This window comes from Priapulus caudatus, unplaced genomic scaffold (assembly GCF_000485595.1).
Source record: "Priapulus caudatus unplaced genomic scaffold, Priapulus_caudatus-5.0.1 Scaffold1751, whole genome shotgun sequence".
In the NCBI taxonomy this organism is placed as follows: Eukaryota; Metazoa; Priapulida; class Priapulimorpha; order Priapulimorphida; family Priapulidae; genus Priapulus; species Priapulus caudatus.
Window position 1 is genome coordinate 15,642 of NW_014578812.1, and position 16,504 is coordinate 32,145.

At 45.4% G+C, this 16,504-nt stretch overlaps 2 protein-coding genes across 2 annotated transcripts in view; one reads left to right on the plus strand and one right to left on the minus strand.

Moving 5' to 3' along the window:
• LOC106817515 (zinc finger protein 2-like) overlaps nt 1–2,057 on the plus strand; it is a 9,629-nt gene extending 7,572 nt beyond the window's left edge. Inside the window, exon 6 of the mRNA XM_014822185.1 lies at nt 1,978–2,057. Within this exon, the coding sequence (XP_014677671.1) occupies nt 1,978–2,057 (80 nt within the window). The remainder of the gene's footprint in view (nt 1–1,977) is intronic.
• A 5,394-nt stretch (nt 2,058–7,451) lies between these two features.
• LOC106817516 (pleckstrin homology domain-containing family H member 1-like) overlaps nt 7,452–16,504 on the minus strand; it is a gene marked incomplete in the record, with an annotated part of 29,570 nt that continues 20,517 nt past the window's right edge. Inside the window, 12 exon segments of the mRNA XM_014822186.1 lie at nt 7,452–8,833; nt 9,178–9,315; nt 10,561–10,641; nt 11,209–11,341; nt 12,010–12,149; nt 12,451–12,592; nt 13,765–13,862; nt 14,208–14,246; nt 14,613–14,790; nt 14,968–15,068; nt 15,718–15,849; nt 16,203–16,379. Coding sequence (XP_014677672.1) covers nt 8,612–8,833; nt 9,178–9,315; nt 10,561–10,641; nt 11,209–11,341; nt 12,010–12,149; nt 12,451–12,592; nt 13,765–13,862; nt 14,208–14,246; nt 14,613–14,790; nt 14,968–15,068; nt 15,718–15,849; nt 16,203–16,379 — 1,581 coding nt within the window.

Genomic DNA, 16,504 nt, shown 5'->3' on the forward strand with positions numbered 1-16,504 from the left:
TAGTCTACTATACGTCTACTACGTACAGTGTGCTAGGTTTTTACAATGACCGCTGCGAACACTGCACGTACGGACTAACGAACATAGTTATAAGTGTGGGCCGGAGGACCGGAGCACCACGGCGCTTACACTACGCGGAACGTGAAGCAGCCGAGTTCTAGTCACGCGTAATTACTCACACGCAGGACCTGACACACGGCATAATACTATTGCGTCGTCGGATGAACCACAAGTGTCATACCCTTGTGATGAGATTCACGGACACACAGCTACTAGTATAAAATATACTAGATGTACGCTTGCACTTCGACAGCACTAGCTCTCACTTGAAATATAGACTATGTTCATACACAGACCGTCACGGAGAGAGAGAGTACGCGACACACGACTGTAACCGGCTTCTTCGTACTGTATTGTAAACCACATACTGAGGTCCCACGACACATTTAGGCTACACATGACAACTGACACGAGTAGTTCCTTAACACTGTGATCACTGATATCGGAATGAATGCCTTCACTCGGTCTATTACATTTAGCCTAGATGGTAGCCCTCTCCGACACTTGGAGACGCTTAGTTCATACCACTTATACACAAACTACACTCGTGTTCCATCTTAGTTGGTTTTAGTACTAGATAATTTCATAATGCTATTGTCCTAAAGGAGCGCGACTGACGTACGGTGAACTATACGCACCACGCACGTCACGGCTTACATAGAGAGTTGAACATATCAGTGTTAACGTATATGTAACTTCTCTTGTTCATCGGATCCCCGAGTTGTATTCAGATATATAAGTGACATACTTACGATCCAGCACACATCACAGATGGCGCACGTCGCACACGACTATCTAGTACACACCTACTACTTCACGATAATAGAACTTAGCACTACTACGTAGGCAAGTAGACTATCGACGCGACGACATATTGCGAGCACTAACTACATCTTATAATACTAAAACATTTCACAGCACTTGAGCGACTGACGTTTATTTTTCTGACTTGTGAAATCCTCGATATAATCTATATGTTGATGAAATGTAAAAAAAAATCTATATGCAACAAACTCACCGCCAACGTCTACTACACACATGGCAAACACATGACGTTCGTCACACCACGGCCAATAACTTCAACATCACTACTTTCTGGTTACTTACGAGATAAGTGTCGGGCAACAAAGTTAATCTGCGCGACCACGTATACGTGAATGCTCTTTTAATGACTATATCGTTGCGAAAGACACTCTACTGCTGCTTTGAAACATTGCACTTGAAACAAGGATATCTAGACTACACAATGTACAAACACACTTGACCTATTTACAACAGCAGACTAATAATGTCAAACGGTACTGGAACTATTTCGACAAATGGCCGCTGTTGTCGTAGCACGCACAGGCAAAGATGCATGTTTGGAATGGCTTCACTACAAGCAACACAATCTGGAAATAAGACGGCGAGAGCGAGTGGCGTACGACACGGGAATACGACGTCAACAACGTTGAGGCAGCACCGGGAGTATGCGCCAGGTAGACGCACAGAACCAGACACTACTTCAGTGAGATTACACCGTTGGCTTATTTTTACGAGACAAGGCACCATTGTACAACATTACTGTAGGACGACAACGAGACACTGCGACCTAAAGAGCATGAAACATTCATACATATGCTTTCAAACATGAGGAGAGGGATTAGTGCGCTCGGGACTACAATTGAGAAATCAACAGATTAAATGTTATATGGAGAATGTGAACGAAATGGCGGATTGTACGGCACCTGCCAATGTGGCTGATATTTATGAGCGTATATCGTTATCAAACGCTAGTGTACGACACTCTACATGCTAATAAATTCACGACGTATAAGGTAGAAGTTCTCTAGTAACTTTAACTTACTTCACAGGGACGACTAGTACCTAACTACACAATTGAGGTGCACACTCTGAAACGAACGGGTGTGTTCGCAGTGCGACAGGGCTCATCTGAGTCGTCTGCGGTGCGTTCTGACTTGATCACAGAGTTCCATATTGGTGCCTACGTGCATTAGTCACACCGTTACACGTACCTATCGAATAGCAAAACGCACTACTTCATAACGTCAATTCACATGTGTGGTTTGGCACTTGTTCGGACGCAATACGCTCGCTGAACAACGTTACCACTGACGCAAATATACTACTTCAGCTACACTTTGCCGCGTACACGTACCCCACTCTACTCTACTCACATATTATACCTACGCACGGTCTGCCAACATGACCACCATGTGCACTGCTGCAGGATTACTACTGCGACGAAACAATTATGACTATTAGAACCTAGACTGCAGGCCCAGTTAGACGATGACACATCCAACCGTTGACTTCTTTGCCTACCACGGGACCCACGCAGACTTAACTTACTTAACGCGCAAGTTGTAAAATATACTGGTTTGTAGGTGTCACCAACTTACGGTGCTACCTTAAAAGCACGCAAACGCTCATGAGACGAGCATGAAGATACGTTTTTACACGCACACTGTTTGTGGGCGAGGTGTACGCGTTGGCGTTTGTAATTCATTTAGGCGGAACGAGACCACCTTGTGTCCCTGGTATCACGGAGAGATCAGACCCTGGGTTACCCGGCCGTGTCCGATCACACTCTGACCGGTTTCATCATACCAGCACGGTATACAATCACCGCCACCACACCACACTGGTACACCACTCAGTGCCTAATACGAAGAACACCACACGGAACTGTTCAGCCACTGACTTCTCCATTGGTAACCACACTGTTTACATATACTTTAAATTCACGTATACTTTAGTTTTGTGACTACTATTAACTGTGGCTCTGACACGCATTACACGTGTTAAATGACGCGCCTGATGTTATACGCACACACTTTATTCACTGAATATCAGCCTTTTGATACTTCACGACGAGAGTTTAACGAACTCAGTACGACAAGAACACTTGCTTTGAGGCACAAACATATAAATAAGAACTTTCTAAGGACGTGGCGCGTAACCTTGTTCAAGTTCAATACTGAGTGCACGTAGTTGCAATTACCCCATTGACAAACACTTGTACGCCTCACATATCACACACGGTACTGGGCTCTAACATACAAGCAAAGCAACGTTCAGTACTCTCATTTGTTACACAGTCAACACAACTGCAATGTTAACCATCCGCTTGACGGTCAAAAGTCTATCGGCGACACTTACTGCTTCGCAACTGTCAGCAGGAAAGTACATTTCATGGTCCTTTCACTAAGCCATAACAAATGGTACGGTCATCGCGTGAAACAAAAACACGAGTTGTTCTCTATCAATCACCTTGCATTCCGAGTCTCACATGACACTTGCTTCTCTTCACTACGAACAATGATTCTAGGAACTAGGCGCGCTGTAGCCCCATTCTGAGAAACTATCACTGTACGACCGTACCAACATTTCGGGAACCTATCTACACGAGAGGCTAGATACTCCTACCTTGATGCTATACGAGTACCCGGAACGTGTGACCGTCACGTTGGCAAGACAACCGTACCGGGCCGGTTAACAGCACTGGCTCCACTAAAATCATTAACCTGCGTGACAAAACTGTTTGTGGCCGTACGTAACAACACCGACGTGTGTGCGCTGCACGACACGGCGGTAACAGCACTCGGTAGCAAGTCGACTCTTACACATTTTTTTTTTTAAACTTTTGTTGTTAATATACTTTTTTAGCGTTTGCTTTCACTTCCATCCTTTGGAACATCTACTAAACAACTAAAAATACACTGACTCCTCAGAATGACTGTTACAATCGGTACCAAGAACACGACACGCACGTAATGTTACCCAGAGCATATGACTTGGGTACGACACGCAGTACGGTTCGGTTGTCATGGCGCAGACCGTGACCGTCACATCAACCTTCGGTACCTCTATACAACCGACTATGCACGACCCTAAGGTGAGCCGTACGATTTGTGCCCGCACATTCTGGACACTTTCCTCCCTATACCTTTGTTACAAGACGGGAACTGTTCTCCCTCTTTAACACATCTTAACACGCTTTGACGCTTTGACGTCCCACGCTCGATACTCCACACTCGTTTTCGGACTTACCCACCCGCACGTCCGAATATCGTGACCGCGTACCGTTCGACGGCGTTAAACGAACTTGTGCCCAACTTTGACGCCCCTTCCGCCTCCTTCTCTTATAGTAACAATTTCCACGACCATTAATAGTTACTGGCAATAGATTAATGAGGTCACGTGCAATAATTTGCCCATAGAATGTTCATTATTGGCGTTGCAACTATGTGTGTCTGCGTGTGCGTGTGTGTGTGTGTTTATGAGTGTGTGCGTGCGTGCGTGCGTGCGTGCAGGCGTTCGTTCGTGCGTGCGTGCGTGCGTGCGTGCGTGCCACGTGCCTGTGTAACATGTCTTTTGCACGTGTCACATGGATTAGTGCGTGGAGCTAGACTGGTAGTTGTTTTCAGTCTACCTAGACAGAACGTCGCGCATATTGGGCGGCGGCATTGATGTTACAGGGAGTTGGATAAGCGGGTTATAGGTTAGGCAGTTTCTAGGGTGATTGTGAAATGAGGTGAACGGTTGGAACTGGACAGAACGGGTGACATGTGCGCTCAAGATGTAGGGAGTTTTGGGCGAATATATAGGGAGAGATGTAATAGGAAGGGAGATTCTGGTTCTGGGCGCGAGAGGGGCGTTCTTTGTCTGTGTGTAAGGAGATGTGATGTGTCTAAGATATTAAAGATTGTACAGTTTACCACACAAGTTCAAGTTTTGGATCTACTTCATAATTTCTACATGAACGCACATCCCTGTTTACACCTGCGTACATATGTAGGGGATCCCGATAACAAGAGAATACATATACGTTAACACAGTAGAATATACGATTAAACTGCTTGGTTTATTCACAGTATTTAACTAGATGACTAACAATAGTGTAAAGTGTGTCAATGAGCAGGTATAGGTATAAAAACGTAATATCGTCGTAAATATTAAGTAGCAAAATGTCGGACGACATAATACAGAGCCGGGGCTCGGACGTCTGTGCACACAGCGTGTGGTCACCTACCTCTAGTATATTATACTATAGCTGTTGATCGCCACAGGTCTGTGCCGAACAAATGCTATAGTAGGTACTAGAGCTAGCTGTCACCTCGCATGCCAAGATGTCGCCGCACACAATGTGCTATATATGCATTCGCAGGTCAGTAAAAACCTACACACTGACTAGTAGACTATAGTAGACTAATGAATCTACAGAGAGAGAGAGAGAGAGAGAACAAGCGACGCGATGGTCGATGCCGTATAAAATGCGTTTACCTTAAATAATAACATCTCGGTCGGTATATAACCGCAAGACAAAATGAAGACTAAAATCAAGTAAAGTCTGAATACTGGTATTGCTGCTTACTGCTTGCCGCCATGTTTGAATTTCCTAACATAACTCGATTCTCACAAAACGAGTGGAATAATTTTACTTCGTAACAAAACCAGATTTCATTGCCCAGGTAAATAAACTGTCCCGGAAAATAACATGCACGGTGTTGACATTGCACGGGAAGTAACATAATCATACTGACTGATGATTGGCTAATCATTTCAAATACGTGTCTGATTAGATACCAGCATACCTGTAGATGACTTTTATTGTAATGCATTTATTGCTTTGAGTTAAAACTCACGCGCGCGTTCACAGCACAAACACATGAGAAATCGCACATGATATCTCCACGTGTGGCTTGTATGTGAATATTTTTGATTTCATTAAATGACTAGAGCACCATACCTTATGCATCGACCAAATAAGGCATGAATATGCAAACTGATGATAAATATTGCTTAAAAGGACATATACAATCATGCCAGTACTTCAGCAAAAACAGTGTCAAATATAGGCATGCATTGCACAATTTCTAGTTCTTACAGTAACTTCTGTTGATTGTCTTCTCTTAACTTTCATAACAAGCTCCCGTAAAACTAACCAAAATAAAGAACCAAACCGAGACAAATTTATTTTAATTCGTCGGCAGTAAAGGATATCCTTAATCACTTGCTATACGCATCATAAAAACACTAAAACCTGTACTTGAAGTTGCTTTATCAAAGGTTGATCAACTGAAGACGGCGGAAACACGAACATAGTTGGCATGACCACATATTATAGTATGTTCTTGAAGGGTGAATTACACGGTAACACAAACATCACTAGACACGAACTAGTTACTTAAATTCCTACAATGGCAACAGTTTTTTTATTACAGAAATTAGCGCTTCCTGTCGGAAAATCATCGGCGCATAAGATGAAAGGAGAAAAAGCACTATACGGTGCAACACACCAGCTGTACACTTATAGAGAATACGTGGCACCTCATAGTAAGTATATAATATGTACATATTTACAACATTTACGATTCGCGGGACAGTGCAGAATAATAAAAAAGAAACACTACGAAGATAATTAAATGACATTAATCACGTACGTGACGCTAGGATGACAAATCTTACTTGCTTGCACATTCTCCAACTCTTGCATTTGTCGTGAATTGCACTTCTCATATATTCATCTACAATGACATAGACCACGTACGCAACCACCTTTGCGTTGTAAAACCCTTGGATAAGAACACAGAACAATAGAATCGCCATTCTATATCATACGGGGGTCCGTGCAGGCGTTATTCACAAATCTGAGCTTACCATCCAGCTCAAGCAACTCGACTGACACTGTCTTCTGCTGCCTTCTACGGTACTTGGAATTGCTTATCAATGTTTCAACAATAACTACAGTTTCGCGTGAAATGTACACACCCGCCAACAATGCGTTACCGAAAAAACACATTTCAAAATCGACTTCCGACATTCGGCTGTACCCTGGTTGTCGAATGTACACGTTATCTGCCATAGTAAGCTACATACAGCAAACATTCTGTTGACTAGGTATGACTATCGTTCCTGCAATGCATGCGGTGAAGTCTCATCCACAGCATTGCTGCTTAGCTTGAGGCCATGGCTGATGTTGCACTACATTCACTCCCGCTACAAGCCAGCTCTACCGGTGTAACCCCTTCACTCCCGCTACAAGCCAGCTCTACCGGTGTAACCCCTTCACTCCCGCTATCAATGCCAGCTCTACGAGTGGTTAAGCCCCCTGCACTCCCGCTGACTAAGCCAGCTGGCTACCGCGTGTAAACCCCGCTCACGTCGCGCTACGGAAGCCAGCTCTACCGGGTGCTACCCCTGCGCTCCGTCCTACAAGCCAAGCGTCTACCGGTGTAACCCGCTTCACGTCGTGCATACAGCAGCATTCTACGGGTGTAGTCCGCCGCGTGTCGCTCCGCGTAGCAAGCCGGCTCGTGACCGCGTGTAACCCTTCACTCCGCCTACAAGCCAGGCGTGTCTTACCGCGGTGTAGCCTTCGCCTCTCGGCTACAAGCCAGCTCTACCAGTGGAGTCCCTTCACTCCCGCTATAAGCCAGCTCTACCAGTGGAGTCCCTTCACTCCCGCTACAAGCCAGCTCTACCGGTATAACCCGTTCACTCCCACAACCAGAGGCCGCTGTATCGAGAGCCAAGGAGCAACCACGAAGCTTCCTCCGACACTCTTGAATAAATAATGCCTGCATAAAAAAGTTAACACGAGTAAAAAGCGCTTAGTGAGTTCTCGCGGGAAATCACGAACGAGCATTTTGCCAAACCCCGACAGCTAGCGTCACCGGCCCAGAGTCGTCATTAACACTGTCACCAAGTGTCACCGATATTTGGTGACACGACGGCGATACAAGCGATGGTGTGAGTTCACACTACGCTACACGGACGACTTCATTTGATAGGACTTTACCGACAGGCAGATATCCCTGGATAGTCTCTACTACATGTGTCTGTTTTCTATTGATTGCTTACGCCTGTTAGACAACCACCAAGTGACTAGTATGCACGTGTCCCCCACACATCTACTACTTCATTTAGCAGATGCTGAAGGTAGATGACTGAAAGCTGGGCACCGCTAGAGCATCGGTAAGTGACTGCTGTGGTCTGCATATTACTACTAGATGTTGTTACTTGATGCCTCTGCCACACAGATAGATGACAGTTAAAGTGTGGGCAAATAACCGCCATATGGTCTACTGCAAGACTTTTAGAAGGTCAATAGATGACCACTAGATGACATCACACCTGTACTGCGTTCATGACCACTAGATGCCATCACACCTGTCCTGTCATCTTCTAGATGGGACAGTTGACAACTAGATGACACACACACGTGTCATCTTCTGGATGGGACAGGTGACAACTAGATAACCCACACCTGTCATCTTCTAGATGGGGCAGGTGACCACTAGATGACACACACATTTACTGTCTACGTGGTCACTATATGACATCACCACGCCTGTCATCTTCTAGATGGGACAGGTGATCACCATATTATGACACCACCACACCTGTCATCGTCTAGATGGGACAGGTGACCACTAGATGACGCACACCTTTACTGTCTACATGATCACTGGATGACACACACCTGTCCTGCCTTCATGATTACCATATGACACAACCACACCTGTCTAGATGTGACAGTTGACTACTAGATGACATCGCTGCGTCTGTCCTGCACGATGGCCAACTCCTTCCCGCTGCTCGGCGTCAGGGCAGCTGGATTACTCCTGCCCCGCGCTCCGGGAGGGGTCCCCGGGGAAGCCAGCTTGTCTACGGCCACGCCCGCCTGACCGCCGTGGCCGCCTGCCATCAGGTGTATGTTCGGGTAGCCGTTGATGTAGCTCGCTATCAGCTGAGTGATGTCCATGATCTGTAAATATAGGCAGACGGTGTAGGAAGAGTGAACGACCTGAGTGTCACATTGGCGGCACGCTCCGCTCGTGATGTTAAGATGACGGTAGCGACGGCAGTTTCGGCAATGATGCCACCTTGCGCGAGCTCGCAAGCTCGCTTTATACGAACATATAGTTATTAATATAATTAATATATATTATTTATTAATATACAATTATATTAATGTTATTATTATTATTATTTATTATATATTTAATTATTATTAATTGATTATTACTATAATTGTGCGTGCTGGGATACATGTTTTTGCACTAATCGCAACTTTGGGTCGAACCATACGCGACACCTGTGAGAACCTACCTTCACCGGTTTCATGTGGAAGAGTTGCTTCTCTGGTTTCTCCGACTTTCCCTCGAGGTTCGACATGACGAGCATGAGGTCGTCCTTGAAGCCGCCAAAGGTCACGAGCACTTTGTATGGAAATGACCGCAGCAGCTCCTGCAGGAATAGAGGGAGACACTGGGCGTGTGCATAGTAACAGGTAATAACAAATGTGCATCGGTCATTGAAGACTTGAATCAATAAAGCGGTACCCCACCTTAGAAGGTTAGGGTATATTATCAAGAGCGTATTAAGAAGGAGACCGTACAACGGTGAAATGCTGAAACCATGTTGCAGTATTAGTTGAATTAAGAACTTTGCCTATATTATTTTGATGATTCTTTGCTGTATTATTGATCACTGCGCCTACCTGCTAATATAAAACCGCTTGTCCCTACGATGCCCCTACGCTGAGATAATTGAGCGGTGAAAATCTGTATTTTTGCGAAAACCGACTCGAGATCCCTGTTTGCTGCGACCCTCTCTCGCTTTGGATAGCTTCGGGAAACCTCCGTGTGTTCCGACATGATTGACAAATCGAATGAATGACGTCTGTTATTGATTGCCATAGTGATGACCCCCACCTGTACCCACCTCATGCTGGATGTACAGTAAACTCTGTAGTATGATGCGGAGTCAGCGCTACATGGCGCTACACAGCGTGCGACTGAAGCAACACACTGGCCACAAGCGAGAGAGGGTCGCAGCAAACAGGGATCTCGATGGGTTTTTCGGCAAAAATACCCAGATTTTCACCGCTCATTATCTCAGCGTAGAGCATCGTACGGGACAACGGTTTGTTTTATATTAGCAAGGTAGGACAGCTGCATCAATAATACAGCAAAGAATCTCAAAATAAAAATAGGCAAAGTTTCTTAATTCAACTAATACTGCAACATGGTTTCAGCATTTCACCGTTTCATGTAACCTCTCCTTCTTAATACGTTTGATATTATGATATAAGTGCATAATTATAGTAAGGTATACACCTACGACAAATTTTTGATGAATTGAGCGAAAAAATAAAACTGAAAGAAATGGAGATAACAGCCACCAACACCAAGCCTGCTGCAGGGTATTTGTGGGTGACTTTTGCTCCCGGAAGAACTAAAGAGCATAAGTGGTTCAAATCACGATGTGCTCACTAAACTAAGCTAACGATGACGTAACATCGTCCACAGACCTTCAGATTTCAATCGAGACTAAAAGCAAAGGATCGTTTCTGATTTTACTACACCTATGGACAGATTCAATCTCAATAATATAATATAATATAATATAATATAATATAATATAATACAATATAATATAATAATAATGTAATAATAATAATAATAATAATAATATCACAAGTTTAATTACCATGGTGCTGTGGTCCAGTTCGTCAACGCCTTTCTCCTGTACAGCCAGCCATACAAGCTTCTGGCTATCCACAGCTTTGCTCTGATGAGAAGAACGAGAGAGAGAGAGAGAGAGACAGAGTTAGCTTTAAGAGTTAAGGTTAAGTTAGAGAGTTAACGTTTAGTGATGCTAAAACGCAATGGCATATGCGGTGTTATTATTTATATTATTTATTATAAGTTAAAAGTTTCAAATAACAATTAATCGCTAATTAGAACACAGTCAACTCTCCCCCAATATACCGACCACCTTCGGGACCGTCTGTTTACTTCGGTTTTATGTGAAGTTCGGTTTATCTTACATGTCTCAGATGATGTTGGGACTTGGGAAAATCGTCTTAATTACGGCTTAATTAACATTTAGCCTTGCTCTGATGAGAGGAGAGAGAGAGAGAGACAGAGAGAGAGAGCTAATTTTAAGAATTAAGGTTAGATTAAGTTAGACAGTTAAAGTTTAGTGGTGCTAAAACGTAATGGCGTGCGGTGTGAAGGATGGAATTTATCTTTGATTAAGTAGCATTTATTGGGTTGAAACTAGAATATAGTCAACTCTCCCAATAACGACCACCCTCGGAACCACGTACGGTTGGTGTCAAGAGTTCAGGCTCACCTTTGCGTGGTAGAGCTTGGCTCCGAAGAAAGGCCACTTGCGCACGGCGGTGAGAAGGCAGCGCACGCAGTCCTGCTGAGACCTCCCCCGCAGCTTCTTCTCCCAGATTCCCTGAACAGAGGCGACCAGGTTCCTGCAGGGAGGAGAGGAGAACACAGACACAAAACAATCAGTCATGTATCAACATAGAGCGCATGTTACCTGTAATTTGGTCAGGGAGGAAGAGGAAAAGCCAGACACATCAGTGCAGCGATGGATTGCATACCACCTGCGCAGTATTTTGGAGGGCGTGAATTAGTTATAAAAACGAGGAAAAACAAAAGGAGAACACAGTCACAAACCCATCAATCATGCATCAACATGGTGTGATACCGTGGTTTACCGTGTCAGCCGTATTTTGGAGGGAGTAAATTTGTGACAAAAACGAGGAAAAAACAGGGAATATCTCGGTATAAGAAACCGAGCACCAGAACACTGTTCTTGATGAACACCGGAACACAATCCCGCATGGAACACCGAAACGCAACTTTTGCGGAACACGAGAACAAAGCTCTCACTGAACACGGGAACACAATTCTCCGCAGAACACCGGAACACTGTTTCTCGCGGAACACTGGAAAACAATTTCCAGTGCTATATCGGAACACAATTTCCCGCGGAACGCCAGAACACAATCCTTCGCGGAACACCGGAACACACTACCCCGCAGAATACCGGAACACAATCTCTCGAGGAACACCGGAACAACACCGGAATATGCGTCTGTGACCTCGGATATCACCTCTGACAGCTCTCACTCACTTTGACTCGTCGGCTGACTGGTTGATACGGAAGTGTTTCGGGTGGTAGTGGTCGACAACCTGCTGAACGAGGTGACACGGGGGCACCGCCGTACCACCGCTGCTGTGTGTGCTGCCCGGACGATAGTCGCCGTGCTCTATCTGTAATAGTGAGACATATAATATATATATATATATATATATGTACGCACGCACGCACGCACGCACGCACGTATACATACACAGGCACGCACACGCTCGCGCACATACACGCACGCGCATGCACGCATACACAACACACACACACCACACACACACACACACACACACACACACACCACACACACACACACACACACACACACACACACACACACACACACACAACAGCTGCTGTAGGTAGTGCTAGGGTAGCAGCTAACTTTAACAGAGCATGTGTCCCCTGCTAGGCTTGCACCCTCACCTGCACCATGAGAGCAGTTAGCTCCAGCGCCATCTCCTTAGATAGAGGGAAGCGACCTTCAGTTATCTCTAGCGCCACCTGGTAGCACAACAGCAGTCGTTCCATGTCGGTCTCGCCACGAACTTGACTCTTGAAGTACAATCTGTGGAAAAGACCCCCACGATACAGAATATGATCATAGCACGAAGTACAATTTGTAGAAAGCGTCCAGTAAAGGCACGATTACAGAATATCACCGCTCATCTGCTTCACTAACGCATTGAACAAATTATAATATATTGATTATCTTAATTATTATTTGAATGTATTGTGTTGAGAACGTATTGAGCAAAGAGATTACGTGGAAAAATCTCTGAAAAATGACGCCGGCTGTTGCTAATGGCAACGCGTGTTTTCACGTAGCTAATAATAGAACAGCAAGGGGGCAGTGTACGAAACATCATCAACAATTTTATGAATTCTTATTAACGTATTAAGAAGCTTACATATCTACATATCTAATTATCATGAATCTAGAATGTCATAGTCATTCCAGCATACTTCACGTGCAAAACGTTTTGTATTCACGATGCAATAACTATTCAGGGGTTCTTTCGACACCCAGGGGATCATTGTCAAAAACAACATTAGCATTAACATTACGATGTTTCTAACAACGGCCCCCAGGGCCACTGGAGCAATATTTGTTGATAGGCTCCTGGTAGAATTTGTGACAAAATAGCGGGTCTATATATATATACTATATATATATACAGGCCCGTAGCCAGGGGGGGTTCGGGGGGTTAACGAACGAACCCCCCCCGCCGAGGCCCCCCCCCAAGCAAAAAAAATTTTTTTTATTGAAATTTCCAAGAAAATTAGCCTCAGGTCGCTCCATTTAGTGTAATAATTTGCCATAAATCTCCGCAATCGTGGCGAGGGTGAACGAATGAACACGCCCCCCTCCCACACGCCCTGCCCCGCCGCTCGGTCGCTTGGCTCCTGCCCTGGTCGCTTCCGCGCCCGAGCAGGGGCGTGTATACAGGGGGGTCCAGGGAGTCCGGACCCCCCTTGCTGCGACAGAAAACGGCATGATGAGGGGGGGTAAATTTTAAAAATTTTCTGGGGGACCGCTTCTGGTTCCCCAACCGACCCCCGCCTTCGCGGTGCTCGCAACTATGGTATACGATTAGACCCGCCTCTGGTACAAATCCATGTACACGCCCCTGCGAGGCAATTGCCAACATTGAAAAAACGAAACCCCCCCCCCAAATAGAAAGCTAGGGCCTACGGCCGTATATATATATATTAATACTATATAATATACTGTCGCACCTGTTCTTATAGTGAGCTTGACTACTTTGGCTGTTACTCGAGTTTTGCCACACTGCTTCTCCTTGAGTGTCTGCTCCCACGTGAAATGACGTCCAAATCTACACGGAGGGGAAAAGCGTCGTTAGAAAATCGAAAACGTTTTCTAACAGATGCGAACGCTGCTGTATTCTGTGTATCATAGAGGGTAGCAGACACACATGCAAAGAAGAGAATTAGAGAAAGTGATAGAGAAAGAAAACGAGATCCGAGCGAGTAGAGAGATGAGAGAAGAGGAGAGCGGGGAAGAGAGAAGAGAGAGAGAGAAGAGAGAGAAGAGAGAGAAGAGAGAAGAGAGTAGGAGAGATTACCAACGAAATATATTGGCATCAGAGAAGGGAGAGATGGAGAGAAAATACGAATAGGAGGTATAACGTAGGCGAACTGGGAAGTGCACATCATCTTACCTTGACATACCGAGCTGTAGCAGCAGTGTTGCTATCTCCCTTAGCCGCAAGGGTCATCAGTGAGAGCGCAAAGCCAGACTGGACTAGCATCCGCATGGCCGGATCTCCTGCGTCAGCGTGTAAGACAACTCTTCACGCTGGTCGAGCCGTCGAACTACACCTGTTGTGCGCAAAAACACGATGATTGGACAGCGCCTCCATGCGCTGCGTGCTGCGTGCTGTGCGTGCGTGCGTGCGTGGCGTGCGTGTGTTTACAACCTGCGTAACGTGCGTTGGGAAGGTGCACGGAGATGCATGCAGGGACGCGAGTCGTGTACGGGGTTTGGCGCGTGCATTAATTGACACAGCGCCGTCACATGGTGCGTGCTGTGATCGGTGCGTGCGTGCGTGCGTGCGTGCGTTTACCTGGTAGGTAGCGTTGAGGAAGTGCACGGGGATGCTGCAGGGACGCGACGTCGTGTACGGGTTGCGCGTGATGATTGACAGCGCCTCCATGCGAGATGGTTTCGCCTCCCGGCCGCCATTTTGTTCGCACCGCTCCAGCGCCCTCTGGCAGAACATAGCGTACTTGCCGAGCTCCGACCTGCAACGACGTAAGGTCACGAAAGGTCACAGCACCGATGACGACGTAAAAACATCATAAAATAAACATAAATACATTACGTTTTCCTGACTGCAATCTTTTGATTACGTACGATTTATCCGTCTTTGATCTATATATAACACTTTACGGTAATAATAAACATTGCGGTGGCGGTACCTGGTGTCGGCGTGTCGCTGTAGATGCGTCTTCAGGTACCACATTATGCGGTGTTGGCGGGGTAGGAACAATGCCATGCACATGGCCAGCAGCATCCAGCCCTGAACACATGGGTAGGTGTGAGCATACAGGAAACATGAAGATTCGTTACAGCTAGTAAGATTTGTTACAAACTGCATAAATCACAATGTTACTATAATTGTTCACTTGTATATATGCATATAAACCACAACATTACTATATTTTTCATCTGTATATAAGCTTTAAATCGCAACGTTACCATAATTTTTCATATGTATGATGTGTACGAATATCGCTCAGATACCGTACTAAATATTTATATACAGGTTACTTCACATTGAAATAACTTCATATTGAATTATTTTAATTTATAATAAACAATGTATTTTACTACCATAAACATATGTATACCGTAAATTGAGTATCAGGACCATATTTAGCCAGGGGGTGCGCCCCCAAAGAAATGTAGACACACGGTCAATAAAGACTTGTCCAATGGTCACCTGCCCAGAACACACCACGCACGTGGCTTCCCCCTCCCACCCACCCAGGCAAAATGCGTTAGCTACACTCCTGAGTATACACATGCCCACGATATTACCAATCAGGGGAGTATATTACAATGTCATCTTACAATGACAATTTCTCATTATTCACCCTTGCACCAATGTATTTATCGTTCGTGCAATATAATTATTTTCCTGCAGTTTAGTATTGTTCTGTGGGTACCTGTATGAAGACGAAGCTTGCTGGATTGAGTTTATCGCTGCCGTTGCTACCGTTGGGCGTGGTGCCACCGGTGGGGGACGAGGCTTGAGAGTCACACAGGAACCATGAGTGGCTTGCACACAGAAAGAGATTCTGCAGCGAAACACAACAATCCAATCAATTAACACAATGCAAACCCTTTAAGTAACAACTGTTATTACTATTTTACTCTTAACTTAGGCTAGTAACACAATTCAAAGCCTTTAACGAATAACTAAAACTAATAACACTTTCTATTAACACGTGCATGCGTGCGGGCGCGTGTGTGTGTGTGCGTGCGTGCATGCGTGCGTGCGTGCGTGCGTGCGTGTGTGCGTGTGCGTGTGTGTGTGCATGCGCGTGCGTGCGCGTCTGTGTGTGTGAGCTGTGGCATGAGCGTGGTAGGTTGGTTACGGCACTTGATCCCTCCCGTATCCACCCATCTCTCTCTCTCTCTCCAGCCTCACCTGCACTCCTGACTTGGGCGGGGTCGGGTGTTTCGTTGTCTGCTTGATGAGTTGACAGTACATCTCGTTCTGTAGCTCCGGGTGTGCGAGACACAGCTGCAGGGCGTTCTGCGCCAGCACGACGTGGTAGTCGATGCCGGCACGGTCTATGAGCACGCTCATGAACAGCTGACACGACTGCAAGCAAACACATTTTATTTATTTAATATCAGGAGTTAATAAAGACAACTTTGTCTTTATTAACTGCTGATAATATCAAGAGCTAATAATACCGGTATAATATAGGTATTATTAGCTCTTGA